The sequence below is a fragment of the Ceratina calcarata genome, unplaced genomic scaffold (genome assembly GCF_001652005.2).
Source record: "Ceratina calcarata isolate Rehan_Ccalc_2016 unplaced genomic scaffold, ASM165200v1 scaffold267.2, whole genome shotgun sequence".
NCBI classification, from domain to species: Eukaryota; Metazoa; Arthropoda; class Insecta; order Hymenoptera; family Apidae; genus Ceratina; species Ceratina calcarata.
Genome location: NW_017148873.1, coordinates 350,564 through 375,852, shown reverse-complemented (window position 1 = coordinate 375,852; position 25,289 = coordinate 350,564). Strand labels below are relative to the sequence as shown.

The 25,289-nt window shown below is 40.5% G+C and overlaps 2 protein-coding genes across 23 annotated transcripts in view; one reads left to right on the top strand and one right to left on the bottom strand.

The window, feature by feature from the left end:
• Window positions 1-10,552, bottom strand: part of qin (tudor domain-containing protein qin) — a 208,500-nt gene extending 197,948 nt beyond the window's left edge. For 2 of the 12 annotated variants that reach the window (XM_026812218.1, XM_026812219.1), the window contains exon 1: window positions 2,972-4,818. The gene's annotated coding sequence lies outside the window, so the exon portion shown is untranslated. The other 10 variants (XM_026812225.1, XM_026812220.1, XM_026812222.1 and 7 more) reach the window with 10 other exon arrangements.
• The window catches only part of LOC108623420 (sex determination protein fruitless), a 59,629-nt gene continuing 39,722 nt past the window's right edge, over window positions 5,383-25,289 (top strand). For 7 of the 11 annotated variants that reach the window (XR_003388961.1, XM_026812241.1, XM_026812242.1 and 4 more), the window contains exons 1-4: window positions 11,671-12,205; window positions 12,306-12,859; window positions 13,909-14,088; window positions 17,055-17,175. Coding sequence is in view for 10 of the 11 variants with exons in the window: in XM_026812241.1 (XP_026668042.1) it covers window positions 12,329-12,859; window positions 13,909-14,088; window positions 17,055-17,175 (832 nt within the window). In the remaining variant the exon portion in view is untranslated. The other 4 variants (XM_026812236.1, XM_026812239.1, XM_026812235.1 and 1 more) reach the window with 4 other exon arrangements.

The window sequence follows — 25,289 nt, the reverse complement described above, 5'->3', positions numbered from 1 at the left end:
ACATAGGCAGAGGTAGACGACCGTCTGGCACGCGACTCCTTGGTCTCCGCCTCGTTCCCATTCTACTTTTGCTCCGCCGACGCACAGTTAATCCTTCTTTCTCGTGCCTGGCCGGGAAACGGTCTCTCCCTCGAGGGAAAACGCCGTCGCACGGCGCGCCGTGGAAAGTCGATGAGACAACTGTGCAGCGGGGCAAATCCCGGAACGGCTGATAATGAACTCCGCCGATGATTCGATTAGAAATAAGATTTGCTTTCCTTTTTTTAATTGCGCATTGCTCGATCGTATTCCTGTTTACCGTCTTAGCAAACGCAACTCCCAAAGTCTGACGTTGCAGTCGACGATATAACGACGGATGTTACTTTCTCTCTTGGACATTTCACTGGTCTTCAATGACCTAAACTACGAGATCGAAATCATTGTGACAGGGTACGACGGTGGGAAAGAAATTGAACCTGGCTTCAGATGAGCAACTTTTCCCTCGTTAACATGTCTATCTACGTAGTCAACGTATACAAATTCGCAGCAAAAATATAACGATCGTCTGAAGCGGGCCTAACAACTTCTCGTTGGTTCGATCAATTGTACTACGATTCCTCGTCTCCCACTCGGTAAGTTGGTTGATTGCATGGAAGCTGTATATTCGGAACCACGAAGATATATACCCGCAGCGAAGAAGATGACTAAGTAAGAGTCGATAGCTGTGGCGATGCTCTTTCCAGTATTCTGCCTCCTGTAATCCCCTTCAGCTACGGCCTGTTCCTTTCCAGCACATACTTCTCCGTGAACTCACTCCAGTTTCCATGTGAACAACGACTCTCGTGCTTCGCTTTCTTCGCAGTTTAACGCAACGTCTATACGAGTTCGTTGCGATACGTGTTTCGATGGAGATGTATAGCTACATTGTCGACGACAACAATGACGAGGACTTGTTTTTCTTAGGCTCGCGTCTCTGCCTCCCTTTCACTTCCTTTTTTCCCATCCCCCGCCACCTCGTTCTTTCACGTTTCTGATACGGAAAATGGGTTACATCCTTCCAAGACTCGAACGTATCGGACAAAAAATCTTCCAATTATAGCGAATTAGTTTCGTAGTAACCGTGTACACAATGTTTCGACGAATTTTAATCATTAGTTGCTGAACGGGAAAACAGTTTTATTAATAACTTCTTTGCTAAAACGAGAGGAAATATTGAGTTCGAAAACTGTCGATCTGGTCATACAATGACTGCATAACCAGCAGCTGCTTTTCCTTTTCGTTTATTTCACATAAAAAATGAACATTGACATAATATCTTGCCTTTTCGACTTGTATCGTTTCATTCCGTTACTCTCTTTACGGTGTATACGTTTAATAACTTATTGTGTGAAATATTAGAAGAAATCGATTCATCAAATATCGTTATTTTTAGTTTTATTAAAAAATGTTTAATATTTTAGGAAAAGAAGTAATAATTAAATTCCTTGCAGCCGAAGAAAATATAATACGATGTGAACGATTCCCTACGGGATGAGATTACGACTCGTCATAAAACTCATCCCCTCGTTATTGTAAGTTTTATTACTCATCTAAAAAATGGAATATGAATGTAACGAAACTATTTTTAAAAAACTGGAAGCGTAGCACGATGGAGTTCGAAACAAGGATGGCATCCAGTTGCTGTATTCCCGGTTTGCCACAAGCCCAGTATTTATTCGTACGGGAACGAATCGAGCAATCAGCGAATGTTTACAGGCCCTTTCCCAAATTCATTAGTGTGCGCTTTTCGTGCCGAGTCGAGTGAAAACATTTCACAATTCGACATTTCCGACTTAAAGTGTTCGCGACGTCACGGTGTCACGGTTCGTCCCTGTGTCAAGCGGTAAAACCGCGAAAGACCTTTCCTTCGTTACCGCGATTTCATTTTATTCACTTCAGGTCGCTTCATTTTGTGCACTTTCAAAATAGATCGTGAAAGGTACGCGATATTCTTTGTTCGAAACTACGGATCATCCGGTTTGTCATGATCGAAAACCGGCAACAGTTGACAGAAGGTGTTTTCCGTTTCTCCCTTGTTTTTACATTCACGTTCTATGATTGAATTTATAATTTTGTGGACGGAAAATTGGGGACGGAGTTCCGCCGGTATCACGGCCTATTCGTCGATTCATCGCGGCCTCGCAATTTGGCGAAGCGCGTGCTGTTAGCAAACCGACGGCTACAAATTGATGCCCTCTGGGCCCAATCTCGGTAAATTAATAGAGCCAGAGTTAGGTTCAATCGATGATGCGCAATAAATTGATGAAATCGTTATTGCACTGTCCTGGTATTATTTAATCAGCCATGCACACTTCATTCAAGCACAATTTTCTGAATAACCGTGTATAACTAGATGCTCGAATAACACGCCGGAGCCCGGCCGGCCATTGTTCATCGACATCGATGATACACTGTAGGATACTTCATGCCACCGCGTTTCATTAATGACACCAACGTACATATGTAGATACGTATACTCCTTTAGTGCATCGCGACGCCAGCACAGACGTGCCGTCACAACCGTTCCGATTAGAATCGTTTGCTTGCTCATTTTTTGCACCTTCCTTACGAAACGAGCCGATATCTTGGTCGAGCCTTAGATTTTGCAACCTTTCGAATTGATTCGATTCGAAACAATGATGCATGTAAAGTGCCCGTCAAGTCACAACACGAAATATTATATTTTAAATGTTTCCGTTTCATCCCCTTTTCCCACGACATATTTTGTACCTTTGCCCTTACATCTACATCTCAGATTTATACATATGTATAGTGCTGCGTTACATATATTCGCGTGACTTGTTAAACTCGTAAGCGTGCGCTTGACAGCTAATAGGTAACAGTTATTCGAACGGGGCGAGGAAAATCCCGGGAAGTTTATTAAAGCCCCCCAGCTTTCCGGTTTGTATTGCAAACGAAAAAACATCATCTGAATACGGCGTCCGCTTTTCACCTAAGCCGAGGATCCTCCGTTCCTCCACTTCCGCTGTTCTCTGGTCTTCTGTTGTCTTTTTCGTCCGCGATTTTTATTTCTCAGACCGGCGGGAATCTTGTAATATGCTGGTAACGACCATCTTCTCGAATATAGACTTTAAATAAGACATCCACGGCCGTCGACTGTGGTTTTACTGAAGGATTTAGGAGAGGCACAATCCCCGGTGGAAAACGGAGTAAATACTTTATTTCAATCTTTAAGAGTTTCTTATCTGGAGGAGAAATGACAATGCGATCCTTTCATTGTTTCGAGTACCTTCATACTCCGGGTTTATTTATTAGCAAGTAAGGCGAGCGTGAACATAATCCGAAAATTTCGTTAATTCAGTCTTGATGCTGTTAACGATCGAGCGATACGACTTTTGAGACACGCACGGCCTCGATAGTTCCCGATGTAATCTGAAATGAATAAGCGTTACGTATAGATCGAATCAGCTCACGAGTATCGCGAGGACGAAAATAAATTTAAGATCCCCTCGAACCTGACGTGAATATCACTCGAAATTACTGCGTTCTTCAAAAAATGAATGAAGATAAAACAAAAATTCGTTCTCCTGGTCACGCAAAACCCTACTACTTATCTTTCTTTCCAAACCATCTTCGTTGTACATGCTTCCAATAGGACATGCTGCCCTTTTATGAGAATGCAATTTTCAGCAAATAAATGAAATTCAAGGTGTATTATAACTTTTGTCATTTTCATTACTTAGAACCGCTGGTGGTCTTGGTCGTCGAGGTCGGTACATAAAACATTGAGTAGCCGCATATATATCGAAGTCGACTTGAAAGTACGTAGTCCAGAAGTAGACAGTATTGTTTGCGAAAGATGCACGTATATTTAAGGGAATTATTTGAATGGAACGCTGACGAGCTTTCAGCCACCCGACGTCCATGGTTAATACATATTCGAATGACGGCGCGACTCGTGAGCTGCCGGCTATCAGTAGTTAGTTACCCTTCGCGTGCCACCGTCTCCTCATACTAGAATACACCGCACTACGTTCTTATGTCGAGCACTCACACACAAAATAGTCGAACACTTAAACGGAAGATACTTGCACGATGGAAGGGACAACCGATGGGGCATACTAGGCGAACGCGTTTCGACTTTAATGTAGACGTTAAAACTACATCATCCCGGGTGCTATGTTTCTCAACAATATATTTAATCTGAGTTACAGTTCACGTGCTCGAGCACGGAGAACGTGGCGGATTAGCGAGCTGCAAAACGTCATGATATTGGGTGAACAATAATACCTAAATCGTGTAACACTCGAAGATCGATACGGAGGTGGATTTTGAGACTCAGCTAGAAATACATACATGAAACCGGCGTGTTGTGACTTTGTGACATCCATCCGCCGCCCGGTGTCCCGACGCGTGTACCGTGGCATGAGTACCAAAGGAAGAGGTGGACGAGGATCAAGCGATAATATCGGCTGCGCTTCGTTCGGCCACGAGCGTGCGAGGAACTCGAGGACGGAAACCGCAGCCGAACCTCGGCGACGTTCTCAGTGGTCAACTTCGAACACAGATAGGACAATGGTTCGGAGTGTAGCGAGAGCCTGTGGACGAAGATGAACGGAATACGCGCAGGCGGAATGGGGGTAAATAGATGAACGAAGTAACGAAAAGAGAAGGTGATAGAGGACGAAAGAGTAAGGGAGGAAGAGGAAACGCGAGAGGAAGATAAAAGAGGAGGCAGGCGCAACAAGCAAGATAGAAGAGAAACAGATAGACTAATAGAAAGAGGGAGAGACGTGGTGCAGGTGCAGGAGAGGATTCGCGTACGGGCGGGTGTGTTGTGCGTACCAATCGCGGGTGCAGGGTACGTCCGCAGGCACGCAGGAGGAGGCGAAACCGGGCACAGCCCCAGGAGCGGAGGGTTCCGACAAACGGGGCAAAACCGCCCACGCTACCCGGGGACCGGCGCGCGGCTACTCGCGTTGCGACGAGTGCAACGCATTGAGTACCGCGCGCGAAAACGAGCTTCAACGCGACTCGGTTGGGTGGTGGCCCGATGTTCACTCGTCGGACAGAAAAGGCGAGACAAGGAGGCACCTGGCAAGCGATAGGGATGAGGAGAAAACGAGAGAGATGCGTAAAGGAAGGAGGACGAAGAAGAGAGCGGAAGAGGAAGACGAGGACAGAGGAGAAGCAAGGAGGACGGCAGGGGTTGAATCTAGGCAAGGGGTTAGTGGGGGCGTACGAGGTGGCGGAGGTTGGTCGACGGGGGTGGCAGCCGATTCTCGGTTGGTGGTAGTGGTGGTGAAGGCTGAAGAGGAGAGAGAGGTGGCGGCGGCGGCGGCGGCGGCGGCGGCGAACATAAAATCCCTCGCACATGCCTGGTGCATTCATTAGGGGGGATGTGTCCGTACAGCGTGCACGTCGACCTGCATCTACGCCACCCTCTCTCTCTCACGGCGCCACCCCTGGCCTCAGTCGCGCTCCGCGGCCAACTTGGTACACACGTTACTTTGTTGTCTTTCCCTGACGGAGTTTCGTTCGCGTTGTTACGTGATCGACGTCGCGTCGCGAGATAATCGTGCTCACGCGAGATCTTACGTCTCGATTCTCGTGTCGATAGATCACTGGTTGAACCAGAGAATCAGCCCTGAACAACCGAGCTGTGTCTTCCGTTTTTCATTCTCTCTAGTTTCGTTCGTTCACCCGTCCATTTGGTCTCACGCGTTCTATCATGACCACCGAGGCGAGTTGAAGATACTGCAATTGCCTCTCGGTGCGAACGATTTTGCGAGTGCGTTCACTTCCGGTTGACGATTGTCGTGTGCGCGAAAGTACTGTCCATGAAAACGACAGAGACCGCAGTTCCGTCGTAAACGGAGGAGGAGCTGGACGTTTCGTGAACTTGAAGAGGATCGCCGTTCGTCCCGGGGAGCAGCGATTCCTGAAGATCATCCCGGAAGATCTTCCGTAGGAGGATCGAAAGAAGGTCCTTCCTCTGATCTGCGTGGTGCGGCTACGCCAGGCCGACAGGATTTCATGTTCACGAATTTCAGTAAACCAGGTAACGATGCGCCAAACCCGCCTCCACGGAACCGGCGCGTCGGTTTTTGGATTTTCTTTCGCGTGTCGCTTTCTCGCGTTCTTACCCCTCGTTAACGGGTGCGTTCGTTTTGCGCGCTCGGCCTTTCTCCGACTACATGCGCCGGCACGGTTTAGAGGGGAGACCAGCGGATACGCGCCTATTCCGCGACCCGCAAACAGCCTACCTACTGTACTGGCATCATCGATCGCGAGATCTAGAGACATGCGTGCCGTATTCTTCCCTCTCCTGCTCCGTGAATCACCCCTCGCGAGACTAAGATGCGAACAGAGACGACGGCGAAATGTTTCACCGTTGATTATACTCGACGCGGATTTCTGTCAACCAGAGATGATCGAATCGCGTGTTTGGCTCGGTGTTAGACTTGCCACGGTCAGATCTCAATCAGTCGTAATCTACAATTGTATCAAAGCATTTAAAAATTATCATAAACGATTATACATGTCGACGATTTTAACTGCTGCCTGATTGACGTGATCTGACCATACCGTGACAGCTAGTGTGAATCAAGCTTGAACATATAGTTCTCCGGCTTGCTCTCCGATTGACTGTTTTAATGGAATCGAAATCGAAAGTTTCTCCGTTCTCACGCAATTCAGAGATCGAATAAGATAGTAGAGGTAACGAGTTTTGCCGGTTGTAGAAAATCAGTGAAACACAGGCACAGTGAGATGAGAATTTGCCATTAAATTCCGTAACCGATCGCGAAATCGGATAGTTTAACGGATTTCAATAATGCGCTCTGTAAACTAGACTGCATTTATTGGTTTTGCGTTCGATTGAAACATAAACTGGCCAACGTGGACAAAAACACGCGGTAAAGAGATTATCGATTACCGCGGATATATTCCAGGACAAATCAGGGCGATCTATCATTAATTTCACAAGCATTTCCTCATTTCTATTTTTCTAAAGTGTGATATAGGATGAATAATGTTTTTCACACTCGCTGTGAAAAAAAAATTGCATCACCAACGAACATGCAATGAAAAATCCATGAAAATTGAAATGCGCGAAGCCTGACGTTTGCTCAATTGGTAGGTATGACTCTTGCTCAATTAGTGTCGAATATATTTTTTTCAAAGTGGTAGTAGATATTGATTAACAATAAAAGTTATGGTAGAAACTTGTATAAATGTTCGAGTATGCTAAATGTAATAAAATGTAATAAAAACGAAAAGTAAAGCACTTAAATTTATGAATTAAGAATTTGCAACCTTATATGTCTATAATAAATATACGAGTTGTGTATTATTTACTATCTATTCGGGCACCTTAATGAATGTTAAATTCTATATTTATCATAGAAGACAGGGTAACAAAATTCATTTCCGCTGTATCAGAATTCAAAGTACGCGGAATGGTATTCTCGGATAGGAATTCATTTATTCGTAGGCCATAAAACGTTTCCCGAGTCAAGTCCGGGCAAACGAAATAATACCTAAATATTCCTTAAGATGCAATTTAAAAGCGACGTTCTAGGAAGACGAGTTTTTTGCAAAACTTCGCCAACATATGCAAATATCATGGGGATATCAGCCGACCATTTTTAAGTCAAAGAATGGGACTCGTAAAAACAGGACGAGTCGAAAATTTTCAGAGGTTCGGATGCAAGACAAATGCAAGTACCATTGAATTTTCGTGGGATTATTTGGGCTGTATATCGCCGATATAAATGTCCTTCCCATATGTAAATAGAAAACGTCGTAACTCCTAACGTAGCACGCGTTGGTGGACAAATATTGCATCAACGGTATAAATCAAGATTAATTTTTAATCTACCGCAATAGGCGGTGGGGAAAGAATCCATTATTTATTATATACGCGTATAATACTTTGAGACATAGAATTGTGAATAAATTTGCGAAAAAAAATGGGGAAAGTAGATATATTGTAAAAATAAAAAATAAAAAACACCGTCCTTCACGAGCCGGCGAGCTGTTATCGTTCATTCTCGTGTCGCTTTGAGCGGCGGAGAGGAAGCTTCTATTAAATCCTAGTCGAACGTACGAACATAAATCGACGCCAAACAACGTGTTTACATTCGATCGTTTCTGAAAAAGCCGAGACGAAAGAACAGAAAGCAAATACTGTCGTTTTCCCTTTTTTCCGTCCGTCTGTCGAACGTATCGCACCGTAGTCGTAGTCATGAGTATATGACGCATGGATCGAACGCCTTCGATCATAAGAAACGTTGCTCGAGAGAGAGGAAAATTTGGCGCCATGTACCAATACCGAATTACCTATGAAATGTTCGATCGACGGAAGAGACCTCGTTTTTCCGACAAAATTCGCAAGAAGATGGCACAGTTAAAGCATGCTCGCCTCTTCCCTCTAAGTCGCATAGCCGCATTGTCGCTGTGAAAATCTATGGCGAGCGCAGCAGCGTGCGTTCTTTATCGGAACAATATACTTTACACGGACTTTCTTACCACTGCATTAAACTTTACTCGACCGTCTCGAATCTCTGTTGTTTTTTATCTGACGGTGAATTATATACTCGTTTAACGTACATACAGCGCAGTTTCTGCCGCGAATTTCAGCCGAGCAATGGGACCAACGTACGTTAAGATCAATAGTATTTCGAAGAAAATCGTGGGCTTTACAGTTGTTCAAAGTTCCCGCAAGATGAAAAGACATTATAAATCATTTACCGGATAGTGCTGTCGTAAACGCAAATCGCGCAATTATCGCGTCGCGTTTGAAATCATTGCGCGCGCAATTCGCGCGCGAGCATGCGCGATGCGGGAGGTTCGCGCGAGCCGCGTGGCACCGCTGCACTTCCGGTTTACATCGCACGAAGATCGTCCCTGAAGATTCGCTAGCCCGCACGGAAGACAGACAAAACGAGATTTTTTTTACTGCGCGCACTACGTCGTCGGTTCACGCTGTAGGGAAAGAAACGGGGACGTATCTGGCAACGATACGTCGCGATGCCAGCCTAGCTTCCACTTGTTTTCCTCGTGGAACGTTCAAGGCCACCGCGAGATAATTATGCAGATAACGGTGATGCTCGACGGTGTCCCACCTGCATCGAGGATCCACAGGTCCGTTCCTTCTCTAAAGATAAGCTTTACTTTTTCTTCTCTCTTTGTGTCTGACCTTACACGCCGTTGATCTTTGATCTCTTACACGCACGTATGTATGTACATACGTATCTATACGCAATGTTCGGACATTTAGGAATACGTATTCTCTTCGTTTTCATGTGTTCGACTATTCTACATGAACTATTGACTATGCCCGCGCGTCCGCGTCTACTTGTAAAACACTTACTTTACATACTTCGAAGGCAGATTCTTTTCTCGAATAGTATACATATTATGTAGATACTCACGTCTAGAGACGACTCGCTCGAGGAACCGGTTCACACAATTAATTGCGTAACCATTTAGTTGACCCAGGATGATGTTGCTAATATGTAGAAAACGCGCAGGCTCTTTGTTAGCAATGGGTATCTTCTTCGACGCGAGGAAATCTGCCCGACCAAAGACGATTAAGAGATCCTGCGTTAACGCGCGTTAATAGCTAACTACCGTAACCTTTCCAGTAATTATTCACCGGTAAAGCGAATAAATCCGACCTGATACCGCTGTACGCTGTATTACTCGTTCCGTTCCTTTTTGCCTCCTTTTGCGTCTGCACGCAGCTGCGGCTGAACGCCCGGATAGGGAAAGGAAAAGAGAAAAAAGATATATCGCGAGAAATTTTCTGAAAATTACGTTACTCGAGACGGAACGCACGCAGTTTTCGAGTATTACTTACACTTCTGAGTTCGTTGTAATTTTCATTTTATACAATTGGTATTATATTCTTCTCGCCGGGTCACGTCTCCGTTAAGCGAGAGGCCTTTGTCAGGGATATTTCCCGTCATAATTTATGACAACAGTTAAGTACTCAGTTCGCGAAATGAAAAAAGGATGGGATCTCTTTAAGACGGAGCTATCGTTTTAAACATTTCTATCTAGGTTGCCATTACAAATGCTCGCGGCACGCCCTAATAGCGGCGTTATTGTCCTCTTACTCGCATCAACATTTTAAATCCTTAGAAACACGCTCCAGATAAATCCAATTATGCTCATTCCATTATCCATTTAATACACCGGATTTCTGTCTATACACTTGTATCTTTGGATCGGGAACAAGTGCGCGAATAGTAATTTTGTGCAGCGCCAATCAAAGCGCGGATTGAATCTGTTAATAGTCGAGTAAAGCTTGTAAATCCATATTCGAAAACCGATTGAGAAGATTTTCCAATTTTCCTGTTGCCTATTGATTTTGTGTGGTTAACGCGATTATGGTTCGTCCCACGAACAGCCGAAATTAATATTAGAAAGTTTGCGATTCGCGTGGAGTACTGTTCGTCGTTAGTAAAATAGAGTGTTTTCTGTAAACTATAAATCACACCTCGTTACCTAGGGCAGACTGTTCCGTTTATAGTTTACGTAGAGAAAGAACGAAGGAAGAGGAGATTGAAAAGAAATAAATAGGAATAAAATCTTTGGCTTTGAGAATTATACGAGCTAGATTTAAGATCATATTACGTGTTTGTCATTTTTTCTAATTATCAAAGGGAAAAACGGATTTTAAGATATTCCTTCGTAGCATCTAGTTAAAGGGCCTGCGAATTTTACGTGCGAATACGTACAATGTATTGTAAAATACATAATAATGTTCGGCACGCTAGAGCCAAAGTTCCGTGTAACACTTTTGAAAGTATCATATGACGATTTGAAATGTGTTTCTAAAACATTTGTAAAAAGAATTTCGATTCTATGATCATTTTTCAATAAGATAAGATTTTTACCATTAATAAAAATGATTGTTATAAAAATGTTTTAAGCTATTGAATGAACTTCAACCAATAAATACGGTGGCTGAAATTTATATTTTCGGCGAAACAATGATAGGAATTTTGTCGGTGAGCCCATTCACTGCATAATTTCTGTTGAATTATCGCGCTTCGGGCAGTAAATAAGATAAATGTGTTCATCTCGACGTTCATTTAAAAGGCAATTGAATCGAGTATTTGTTTATTTGTTTTCAATTTTAACGTTTACGTGATTTCTGCAGCTTACACATTTTAACACAAAAAAATATTCCGATGGGTGATAAATCGCTTAATGGTCACTTTGACCTTTTATAATTACATAATTTCATTAAAACATTTTAACAATTAACTGTTCCTTTATAAACGATGAATTGTTAAGTGTTACGTGGAAATTGAGAATTAATGGGAACAAGATTTATTGGATTTTCAAAGGATAAACGAGTATTTATTAATTAATAATGATGTTTTTGTGGTCCGCTAGCGCAATTCATATTGAAGTGATAATTATATTAATGTTGCTGAAGGAATTACATAAATTTGAAAGTGGAAAAATTGTAAGTTATATAGGAACAGTGAGAGAATTAGTACTGCGCGATTAGTAACGTTTGAATTTGAGCGCCCTTCGCGCCATTCCCCCGGCAGATGCACGAAGGTCAAAAGTATTTTAAAAATAAGGCCGTAGGCATTGGCAGATTGGTATGGTAGTGGACGTTAAGGGTCGGGTGGCGTTGTAATGGCAAAAAGTTTGCGAAAGGTGAGTAATCATCGGGACGATAAACAAACTCGGGTCGTTAGTGTATACGGTGCGTTAGTTAGCTGGCGCTGGTTTTAGGTAAATAAAGCCGCGTGTGAAGCGTGTTTGAATGGTTAGAAATCGAGCATCAACAAATCGAGTATTCGCGAGAAGGCTCGTGGCTAGACGAGCACGGTCGACAATGGCGCCCAAGCCTCGCGAATATTGACATTGCCGAAAACATTATCTTCGAATACAGGGTATCATCATATCCACGGGTGACAGATACTGCGTCGCAATTAATACTCTAACCTTCTTTTAATTTGCGAGACGTTTGACGAAGTGAAATCGCGTGGGAAGTAAATTTATTGGTCGTCGAGGTTATGCGAAAAAATGTTTTCGGCACGTATAGTAGCGACGCGTGAACCCTGAAGGGTTTTACAGTTATACTGCAATGTGGCACATTTGCAGAAGCACGGAGGAAGTTGTGTGGGTCTAGAGTAGCGATATAATCTCCGAGGAGATATCGTCAGGCCGATATAGGAGAGTGTGCGTGAAGAAGGTGTGTGAGTTAACATTTTAAGGGTTAGGGAGTCATTCTGTAGTCAGGGTGATCATAGTCTTTCAGTGTGGACAGTTCAGGGCAGCTAGTTTGGTTGTAGGGTCGGGATTGGAGATAGACAAGATGGACCAACAGTATTGCCTACGGTGGAACAACCATCCAGCCAACCTCACAGATGTTCTCAGCTCCTTGCTTGCCAGAGAGGCACTCTGCGACGTAACCCTGGCATGTGTTGGAGAGACATTCAAGGCACACCAGACGATACTCTCTGCATGCAGTCCATATTTTGAGACCATTTTCCTTCAAAATACCCATCCTCATCCAATTATATTCCTGAAGGATGTCAATGACTCGGAAATGAAGGCTTTACTGCACTTTATGTATAAGGGAGAAGTTAACGTTAGTCAGCATCTGTTGCCGATGTTCCTTAAGACAGCTGAGGCACTACAGATTAGAGGCCTCACTGATAATAGTGTAAATAACAAGGCAGAAGAGAAAAGTCCATCACCAGAACCAGAAACACAAACTGGTATTAGGCACACTGAATCGCCTAACCTTCAGCCTCTTGCTGAAAAGAGGAAACGAAAATCATCTGGCAGCTATGACGTTTCCCTTAGTGGTCCACCCAGTGAACGGTTCATGTCAGACTCTCAGGTATACATCATTTTAAATATTACGTATCAATGTATTCGTCGCATGTAAATGTTATTTAGAGTTAGATTTTTGTTCCTCAGTAATCGATGCACATTTTCTTTATAAGAACTACTATTCGTATTGGTTTCACATTCACATATGTTATGAACAGTTACTTAGTAAGAAACATGTAATATCTGTAAAACTATACGTACACATGATACAATATTAACAAAGAAGTGATTGGATATAAAAATTTCCTGTCTTGTCAAATACTTATAGATACATTATTGCAACACAAATTCTTGTTTGAATAATAGTCTTTTTATAAGGAAAACGTTATAAATACGTGTGTTTCATAATCTTTCCAATTGTAAATATCAGTTGCTGTATTTTCAAAAAATTTATGCTTCATTTATAATGTTCATGGAATAATTACTGATTTAAACATTGTCAAAATAATATCTCTATAAACTTAAACCATGGAATATATTAGGTGCTCTCTTGAGCAGAAAGTATATTGAAGTTGTGTTCTATTGTATCTGTATATTTTTTCTGTTGCTAATTAATTGTGAATGCTGTCCATGCTTATCGCAAATTTAAGTTGTATTAAAATTGAAACGCATTTTTGCTTTTTATGAAAATGATTTTTGAAACATATGCTCCCGCGGAGTAAAGCGCGTGCGTTGTGCATGCGTGCTACCACGTATACATGTGTAGTCACGTGTGTGTGGTATCTTATTCTTACAGGTAGCACTAAAGTTCGAAAATAAGAATCACACTTTATCATTATTAAATCATATATATATATATACAGATGATTGCATAGCATCTCAAATATGTTCTAAATGTTAATCTTGCAAAAATTAATCTTTCGTAATTAACGATATTTCACACTGATTACTTTGTGAATATAATATATTTTTATTTAATAATTTAAAAGAAAAATGCAGTATAATAGTAACTGAATCTCTTGACTTCTTGTGTAGAAATGTTTAAATGTCTGTACAATTGCAAATGGTTTCAATACATTATGAAATGCATAATCTTGTTTTTTTTTTCTTTTCCAGGCATCATCACAATGTAGTTACAAGTCAAGTCCTCCTGTTATTCCAAAGTCAAACAATACTATGGGAGGTGACATGGAAGATGGTGGTCGACCTATGTCCCCTGCATCACAACCGCAGCCTTCTATCAAACAAGAGTTAGATCATCACTTACCCGACTTCCATGACAATATTTCACTTCCGGTAAGTAAATTTTTCTACAAGATTTTTGTAGACGTTCGCAATGAAACGTTGTCACATGACGCATGATGTAGTAAGTAGCAACAGTTTGTAGATGTATATTAATAAAATATATACGTTGTTTTATTATGAAAATCCAATACTGACTTTATTTGCATTTTTTTCCTATTTTATTATATTGAATTATTTATTTATTCAAAAACCTAGACAATTTTTTATATCCTGACCTTCGTAATATTCTGTCAGTATTCTCATTTGCTTAATATGTATTTATACGATAGTTATACAATTTTTAGTTTTTTTATGGACATATTCAATATTAGATACGTAACGGAGTAGTCATATTAATAATTTCTTCTAGCATACTTAGTGATTAAATATAACTTTAGTATAGCTTAATTTTTTATCCTAATGTAGAATTTATTTTGTATGTCACATATACTTTTATTTCAGCATGCTATTTTGCTTTTTTTGGTAGTGTGATTACTTAAGAGAATTATTCTTCATGCATAGCTTCTATGCTATTCGTGAAACCATCTAGTACATTTAATGTGAAATATACAAAGTTTTGTTACTGTTCCCATAATTAATGATTATTCACGATTTTCCTACAACTACTCGGTCCAAAGAAACATGGGAAGGAAGGGATATCTAATTGTAGATACGAAAAAAGAGATTGGCTTCTTATACGCTAAAAAGACAAAATTAAAATGTGTTGATTAAACACATATCCTTTCCTTCTCTGTTGACAGACTAGTGTGGAGTGGGAAGTTCAGAGAGATGGGAAGAGTGACGAAACTATGGATGTTCAGAACATGACCCAAAATCAACGAGATCTCACTATGATACAATCTTCTTGCGAAAGCATTATCATGGCTGGAGGTTCTATGTCTATCAATATGTCAAGAACCACATCCGATTATGAGAATAGCTTCAGATCCTCGAAAAATCAATCTAGATTCCTCAATTTCAATTCGCACAAAGACAATAGTACAGAATCGAATTCCCAGTTCAATTCGTTCTCTGAAAATAATCTAAATGCCAAAAATTCTCTTATTAACAATGACGTGGATAGATCAATAATTGTGAATGAACGGGAGAACGCGTCAGTTATTCAGTCAACCTTATTTAACATTCCACGCTCTATTCCTCAAAGTAAAAAAACGGGTAGGTTTAAAGTCGGATGGATGGATATGTACTCTTGGCTGCAATACGATGAAAGATCAAACCTTATGTTTTGTAAATACTGTAGAAAGTGGAGTGATACAATGCCTGAAATACGTACTTCATTTGCAGCAGGAAACGGTAACTTTAGACTCGAGATCGTGAATCATCATAATAAGTGCAAAGCTCATAACTTGTGCGTTGCTAAAGAAAGCGAGGCAAAAAGGAGTTGTACTTACATCATGGAAACCTGTTGATTTTACGTCATAATTCTCTTACTAATTCCGATTAATTTTAATCAATCAAATTCGATTTATTTTCGGCAATTTTATCTGTGCAGAAGAAAATTTACTCAAATGCCATAAAAGCCAATTTATATACATCTCCTTAATTTTTTTTTAAAACTATATGTAATATGTACGAGCATGTAGATATTTTCATAAAGCATGGGTGCATGAAAGTTTTGTTAGAAGCATGGTTCACCCCATAGTAACATTTTTAAACGTATTCGACAGTCTATTTTTTCTGATATCATACCTTTAAAAAAATATAGAAGTAAGATTTTACAATTTTACAAGTTAGAAAGTACAGCTATTTTTCTGACCTTCATTCGAAATTAAAATCGTAAAAAAAGGAACAGTTGTATATTTTTTCTTTTTTACGAGCTTCTTAAAAGTCTATTTTCGATCTAACAAATCTGGCTAGATAATTGTGATTCACGAAGTTTCTGTACTCGTATTTTGTACTCTCAATAAGATCACGAATTTTTCTCTTCGTATTAACGTCATATTGTTCATTATTTTATGTAAGCATGACTATTGTTATAGTTCTTAAATGATTACTCGTTAATAGTTACGTATTTATTCCAATTGGTGTGCTGTGTGCCCTAGAATTCTTCAATTAAAGCAAAATTCGTGTTTGAGAAATGAGATATTTTAGCGAATATTATGAATTAGAGAATTTTATGAAAACTGTGATTGTTTAAATAGCTGTGAAAGTTGAATAGTTGTTCGACTCCGTGAAACTAGTATCGTGCTCGAAGAAAAGGGAAATATTCTTCAAGATACATGGGTCTATCATACATTACATTTAATGCAAAGGGCAATTTTTACTTGGACGAAGCTTGATTGAATTTTTGAGTGAAATTTATATACGTACGTCGGCTTTCATACGGAATATTTTCTATACATATACGAATTCCTAAACAATTAATGCGTTATTGACATGAAATATTGTAAAGAACAAACGAATTGCCAAAGCACATTCAACTTTATGGTGATGCGGTTCTGTGATGAATGTATAGGTATTGCGTGGAATATGAACAAAACGCTGATTTTGTCATAAAATGTATAGATAAGCGTTGATTAAAATTTCGTTGGATTATAAAGGATTGTCTTTCATAAAGTCATCAAATTATTCTCTCCTTGTTATGTTATAAGCTATATAAATAATAAGGGATGACTAAATAAATAAATAATATAAATTTCGTTTTCTCATTTGCATATTCTTTAATTATGATTACATTACACACTTAAATTAATTTGCAAAGCATCATAAATATAAACTATTAAAAACGAATCCAATTGTAACATCGTAATCTGCCTTATTTTTCTTCCATTTTAAAAATATATTTTATTTTATTAAACTATTGTACAGAAAGTGACTTCTTTTTTCATTCTTTCGACTCGCAGCTTAATTTAGCAATAAAATAAGAAATATTTTTCAAGATAAGAGGATTTATTAATAAATGCCTTCTAACTATCTCTGTGCAAGTTTGTAATGTGAAGTGATATCGTGTGCTACAGGGTCATCCAGTTGGACTGCTAGGAGAGGAAGGATCAACAACAGGCACGTTAAGTGATGGCGTGTCAGGAATTGAATCGTCCGAACACCATAATCCTCCAGAAATGCTCGACGGACTTGATGGTAAGACCTAAAAATATCTATTATTACGATCAAAATTACATTTAGATTTCACGTATTTCCTCCGACTCGTTCGAACTCCGCTCACACAATCGTTGCAACCGTGATCTTTCGTAATACTCCTTTTATCGTTCCTATACTTTTACGTTGATATCAATCGTTTTCAAATTGAACGAATCAGGTGTAATTAAAAGGAGAATTTGATAACGAGCGACGGAAATTCGCGAGATCTAAGAAATCGAGGGAGATGTGCATGCACGTTTGCAAGAAATTTTGCGCGTCGAGTCGTACATAGGCGTACGAAGCGAGCATCCCTCTATTTCCAAGTCTGGCAAGCGTAGTGAGTGGAAACCTCTTTTTAGAAAACATGAACAACTTTCTTTGCTATACGTTGTATCCTGTATACATAGTATGTTCCGTTCTGTATACGTATGTCCTATGTATATGTAGATATATGCACACGCGATTGAAAAACGTGTGCGTGTATCATATATACATACGTATACATATACATGGACATAGATGACATAAATCTTTGGTGTTGTGGTGATGGTATCGTGCATTTGCTATGTCACACCGTGGTAGTTAAAAATCCGTAAGTGTGTTAACAATATAATAGGAAGTATAAAGTATTATCTAACAAAAATGCAGTTAATCCTTTTGGGAAATGGTATCGGCAAACTGGACGTTTCTTCTATTAGTATCAGCAAATGGACAGTACTTCTGTTTGTCTGAATATTTTTTTTTTTTTTTTTGAGATGATTGCGTGTTCGATGATATTGCGTACGTGGTGCTGTACGATTTGCGTCTTCCTTTTTCCTTTTATTAATTTACACATATGTACATATATAAATAATACATATGCATACACACATGCCCACGTATACATTTCCAGTATACATAGATGAGCCTATGTATGCGTGACGAAGTAACGGAATATCCACAGTGTGAATGAGCGGGTAATTGTGCGTGCTTGCGAGCGTATCTCTGGTTTGGGTCGGAGTAAACGTATAGTATTGCGTGTGTTTTGCATATCTATATAAATTTATTTATAAACGAATACATATATACACGTATATATATGCATACGGATATATGCACGTGTGTATGTATATGTATATATAAATATACACATATACGTATATCGTTACTGGCGGGATTCTCTGTGCATGTCTTTTAAACACTGTTTTCTCTATCCTCTTACAAGTTACCTTTTGCCACGTCTTACGTCACTACATAACTAGCGATCTTAATCTTACATCCTCACGTGTCTCTCTTGCGCTGTTTGTTTTAATCTGTACTAAACGGAGGTACTAGCAACAAAGTACGAACATGTGTATGCTACGGTCAGTGTGTTACGTAAGTGATTGATGAATCGAATACGAGCGTCACACACCGGTTCGGTAGCAAAGCGAGTTATATAACCGTCATCGTTTCCTATGCTAGCTCTGATTATTTTTTGAGACGACGACGTTCCAGTTGTGATCGTCTCAAGAGACGCACGCTGCTCGTACACTTTGACACCGGTTAGTCGAAGGATCGCAAGAGGAATCTGTGGCTAATACAAGGGCCCGTTTTTTTTTAACTTGTTGGCTCTGAATCTAGCAGGCGTATCGTTGTCATCGTTGTCGACGTCTTGTTAATTTCGTCGCACTCACGATCACGTTGTCGTTACGGTTGTGGTCAGTTCGTGTCGTTGTCCATCAAGTGGCAAAGGCCGTCAGGCAAATTCTGCTCTAGCAATGTTGCAAATAAATATCGATCAATCTCGCGCAAATGGAAATTGACAAAAGAAAATGGCAACGGATCTTTTAGACAAACGGATTTTCTTCCAGAAAACCATCACTCGTCTTAAAGAAAATATTGCATTTACTATCAGTTCTCTTTGCTAAGCCTTTCTTCAGCTTGATCTTTTAAAATGGAATTCTGTTTTTTCATTTTTCTTATCTTATTATTTGTCTCCCAGTACATATAATTTCCCTCTTCCTTATCATTCCTATTTCTTTACTATGGTCTCCTTTTTGTTAATGTTGTCTTTTATTTCTCTTCGAAATGTTGTGTTTAGCTTTGCGTCTTGGATTGTTACTATTGACAGTGATGAGACAGTAGTTGTGGGTTTTCCTTTCACGTGGTTTGATCATTTTTATTTTGTGTACGTATATTACGTTTGACTACGAGTAGGCATCCTTGGACGTGTTAAATGCATAATATCATTAGACGAGTGTGGTGTTTCGTAATATCATCGTAATATTGAATGGGGAACGTAATTAATTAGGAGAATCCCCTCTTTTCTGCAACCTCTTTGATATGACCGTAGAATGTGACTACGAGATATAACATTTATATTTCTTTTTACGTATAGTTACATTATATATCTTATGATGAGTCTAGTAGAGATTGTCGGTAATCATAAATGGTAGACTAATCAACGATAATTGAAACGCGATCTTGTAATTCCAGGAACAGCAGGATCTTGCAATAAAGAGAAGGATATAAGTAAAGACAGTCAGTTGAAGCTAGAACATTCCAACCTCGGTACGGAGTGTTGTAAGCTTTGCGGCAAGAGCGTAGCGAACATAAAAAAGCACATGAAATCGCATTTCCCCGATAAGTATCAATGTCAAATCTGCATGGTATCGTTAACGAGATCGGATAATTTGAAAAGGCACATTAAGTTAAAGCACGGGATACGAGAGACATCGTTGATATCGCCGTTCATGCGCTTAGATCACAAACACTTCTTAGCGAGATCGGAAGCGTATCTTTCCTAGAGTCTTGCGCGTACGCGTGCGATATCTAAACGACGGAGAGCGATGGAAAGTATTTTATAATTTTTTACTATTCGCGCACTAAATCTTATTTGATAGGTAAACGCTGATTGAGAAATCGAAGAGGTAGGGACCGTAGATCAGCGTTGAGATAATTTTTCCCGCACGGCTCGCTTCCCCTTTTTTTCACCCGTATGTCGATCTCCACTACTATTCTCCTCATGCGCCTTCGCTGACTATGCCTAGCATATCCCCGTCAAATACCAGTCCTCACCATGGTCGCGTCGTCCCTACTTTCCGGCCGAGGGAAAAATTATCTCAACGCTGCCGTAGCCAGAACGCATTTGAAACGCTCTTCGTCCCGTAATTTCGGCAATGGTAATATTTACCTTCCTAATTTTCTGAACGTGCGACGATCCAAGGTCTCGCCCGATCAGTTTTTTAATCGTGTTCTCGGTTTGAAATGATTCCCTTAAGGAAATTTAATTTATTTATCGTCACATACGTCTAAATAATATATTCCCAAATTGTATTTAAGAATTCTTTATTAATAAGAAATTAACCGTTCAAATTAATTTCCGGCCGATTGCTCTTAAAAGAAACGGCTGCTAATAATTTTTACCAGTGTTCGTAGAATCGATCGCTAGTGGATCTCAAGTTCGCTGAGTCAGTTCGAGTACAAAGTGTGAAAGTGTCTTTTAATCGTGTTCGTAGGTATTATGTATACTACCTCCCGCGTAAGGAGTTTAAGCTGTTCCTCCCGAGCAAGCAAAAATGCCACGTTTCCGAATATTTACGTTTTGAAACGGGAAAGATTTTCGGTAACCGAAATTTGCTGTCACCGCTGCCTCTTCTATACGCGCGCACGCGGCGCATGGAACTGGATTTTAGCACAAACGCGCACCTCCCACGATCTCGTACGTTCATTTCCACCGACCGAATCCTGCAGTTACGTGAAATAGGAACCTCAAGATATTGTCTTTGATTAGATTTTCATAAGAGCGATAGTTTGGCCGGCAAAACGTTGCGCGGTCCGCTTTTCCGCGAGAGAGGATGATTGTCAAAGAGAGCAACACGAGGAAATTCGCATCGAAATAACGCTCCTATAACGCGCGTCGCGTCCCGGGTATTTCATTTAAGTTCCATGCTCACCGTTCGTCGCGAAGACGGGGCGCGTAACTTTGTATCTCGCAATAGAAATCTTGTTCCGTACGTGAAGAGAGGAGATCAGTATTAAGTAACTATTTATACGCCTATTTATAGATCCTATATTAATAATTTATTTATATTTATACGTACATACGTAGGTTGTGAAAGACGTCGAAGACTGAGAGTATGAGACAAAAAAAAAAGAGATAAGAAAGAAACGCTGATACTCATGGGCCAGCGTGGCTCGATAAAATAGTCATGATGAACTAGTCTCTGAGGTCCAAAGGCTGTTGCAAAGAACAGACTTCTCTATAGTGGTTTTTTTTATGGTGCCTTTCCACTTAAAGTACAATAATCGACTAATCAATAATCAATAACGATATATATAATATATATAATAAACAGCTATGATATATCACCGTGTGTAACATGTAAACGTGCGACCGGTTTCTCCTATCGACAGTGCCTCACATCTAATAATCAAGCATCGATCTTTCTCTGTGCTCGCGTGCACGTCGCGCCGTGCACAAATACACATACACACACAGAGTACCTACGTACATACGTATACGCGCATACGTACATACGTTCACACGCTGTCGCTACCTATGTAGTAACTCCTTTCCTAGTAGAGTGAACTCGATCAAAACGAAAAGAAACGAGTTCAGGGTAACAGAGTAAGGTGGTCCCTCCGGATCGAATCACGTCGATGGCCGTTTTTCACACATGACTCTTCTCTTATTTGCAGATACCACACTTTTAACCCCACGGGACATTGAGTACGCGTGGGTTACATACATTGCGAATGTTAATTTGTCGAACTCTTTCCCGAGAAGTTCTCGTTGAACATATCGTAGCAAATGCAAATTGTGCGTTCGGATCGAGTCGAATCTGAACAATCATTATCTGACACAGAATCCAAGGAATTACGTATGCCCGCTCTGCGGCTGTCATAGAACTCGAGTGGATAACTTGGGATGAGCGTTCATTGATTGACGTCCGATGATTTTACATTCGTTGATATTCTGTGAAATCGACACATGTGAAGTCACTTTTGAATTGTTAGCTGAATTATTTTTACAGTCAGAAATATTTCTAGTTTCCCAATTGGAAATCAGTGACTTAATTTTAAGCAGACGATCCGGGAATGAATCTATTTATATGATTGACAGAACGATCTCTTTTATTTATAGTACAAAGTCAATAAGTCGAAATTTAATTTTACTATTGCACCAAAAATCTAACATCTTTTGATCCTCCTCTACTTCATAAAACTATTTAGCATTTTAATAGTTTTTATATAGGGTATCCGAATTTCAGCGAATGCTATGGAATCTTGAATTCTTGAACGCTTCCATTTAGCGGCCCATTTTACAAAGTGACGTCTAGAGCGTAGATCGTTTCGTCTTTCCGTTTCCTTTCGCGTCAGTCAACGTCAAGAACCGTTTCACGGGTCTGTTCTTTCTTTCGATAGGCTCTTAACTCCGGCGACAGCATCGTGTGTTGTTCGTAACGTTCTAATTCGGAAAGCACCAGTCATGCAAGGTGCTTAGAGTACGTGTGAGATTATTGTGACGAGGAAACAAGACGAGACGAGACGAGGCTACTAGAAGCGCGACAGCGCGTATCGGCTCGTAATTCTGTAGGTACTTATCAAACTGAACAGATCACGGTCCGAAATTCCAATCGTTAGCAACAATACGCGATCGTTCGTTTATACCCACGTCTGCATCGTATCGTGATAGATAAGCGGATTTTAAGATTACGATTTACGATCGAATCGGTCGATTATTCACCGATGGAATCGAACGAAGATTGCCGAACCATTGTCTGTCCTCAATTGAAAATTAAACGTGATAAAAAGGAAAAGTCGTTCACGTTATAAATAGAAGAAGAAGAATTTCCGAATCAAACGGTATATTTTCCTTTCGCGTGAATTATTGATCAGTTTCCTGTATCTTGATTAGTACCATGAATTTCTCGCGATACTCGGCGGAGTCGCGTAGGAAGGGAGAATCGTCGGTAGATCTTGGTGTCGTTGGACGAGACACGGTGTCACGTCGCGGGCGCAGCGAGCCTCGTCTACGTGTCACAACTCTGTCTATCCTTTAACAGGTCTGGTGTAAGGAAATCGGTCGGTTTCCCTGTGCATAAGTACATAGGAGTAAGCGCTTGACAGAAGCGAAATGGAAATTAGTACCGCGCTCACTTTCCCCTGGCAAGCTTTTGCTGACGCTTAGTTCTTGGTCAAAGGGCGCTCTACGGTCAACGATAAAAAGCGTTTCGTCGTTTCACGTCCATGTCGTTGCAATGACACGGTCCATCAGTTTAGTCGCCGCTGCATTTAATTTCGTCATACTCACTTTCGTTAACGTGATTATTCTTTTTGCGCGCGTTTTTCTTGCGTTGTCCCTCAGCCGATCGATCATCGTCAACTTCCCGCGCGCCACGATTATTACTTTTTCAGCTACCATCGATCTGTCGCCTACCTGACTGATTAGCTACATAAGTATAATCAATGTGAAGCAGCTATTTTAGTCACTTTTGTGTATACCTTTATTTAAAATACCCCCAAGAACGTTTGCTTAGGAACTTCAGTTATCCTCATCTCAAAGAGGACAATTGTTCCGTTGCTATAAAATTTCTTAGAAATCTCGATGCTTCAACAGACAGAATATACATAACGGAAATGGTAGTTTTATTTGGATCACTCGGGGGTAGCGATCTTTACAGTATTCTTAGACATAAAGATATTCAAATTATCATCTCCTCGAATTGTCAGTTATTGCTGCGATACTTTAACTCATTCCTTTCAAATGAAGTCGTTTTGAAGTCACGTTATCGTAGGTTATCGAAGTCTTGTTTATGCGAACTACGAAGTTCGATGATAAGAATGAAGTAAATTATTTCCAAGAAATAGCAAGACTTCTTAATTAATTATTTTTTCAAATGTTTTGCGTTCATTAAATTCTGTACAACAGAAGAAAAAGCATTTCGATAAATCTTAATCATATGACAAATTGCACATGATTATCGATTTTATTGAATTCTCTAAATGCTGATTCAGATTCCGCGGGAACTTCATTTCCCGACACTTTAGAACGCAATGCTCAGTTTCTAAGTGCATCAAATTCGCAGCAGACAGATTGGCCAGAGAAAAAATTCCTCTTACACCTTAGGAGCCTTTGTCATAGCGTGCTTGTGAAGATCGGCAACATTAGCCTAGCCCTAATTGCTCGCTAATTAAGCCACTGTTCGTCAAACGTTCTCACCCTGTCATCCTGATTCTTTTTACTTCTTGTTTTCTATTCGCCGCTCTCCGATACCATTACTTCCGCCTGGAAAATCAGCCACCGGATCTCGAACCGGTTCGGCCAATATTCTCGCGTATCGTTCATCGATAGCGAACAAAGCGACTTCGGGGACGAAATTTGGCACAGCGTATTATAGCTGTCGATGGTTCGCGGGTGCTATCGGTTGTTTAATATTCCCAAGCGTGACGCGGCGGAGTGCGCTACAGTGAAGAGGAGCCAGTCTCCAGAGCGAAAGGGGTGAGAGTCGACCACGAAAGACGAGGAGGTTTTTTTCATGATAAGCTTCTTAACTTCTCAGTGCTAGAGTTACTATCTAACGTTGCTTGAGACACTCAATCAGGAATCACATTAGCGACATTTGTATTTCATACATATGTATGAAAAATGTAGGGTTGCATAATTTTGCACGTTCAGAGATTTAAAGGCATATATTCGTATCCTCATTAGAAGGCCGTGTATCATGGATGAACGGTGGAAATCAAGAGTAAATGGGCTCGATAAAGAGGATCAGTGAGTAGAAACGAGCTCAGTTATTGCAAAGAGTTTCGGTTTCTTGAGTACGCGACAAGAGTCTCGTGCTTTCCGTTCTGTGCTCGTTCGCTTTAAACTCTGTTAGCTTAACCAATAGAGGGAAAGAGTTTCAGTGGTCGGATCTTGAAAACTGATCGCGTTGCGTCAAGGCGCACAGAGAAGTTGCAGAAATTTGATTCCTAGGGACGTCTCTTCTGATCAATCGAGAATACTGCAAAACAGGTGGTCTCGGTGGAGGGCTGAATGTCTTCAGGTCCCTCACTTAATCTTTTTCATTTCAATTTCAAAAAAAATTTTCGTTAGATCTTTCTTCTTTGCTTTCCGTGTCAGCTTACTAAAGTCACTACGGATGCAC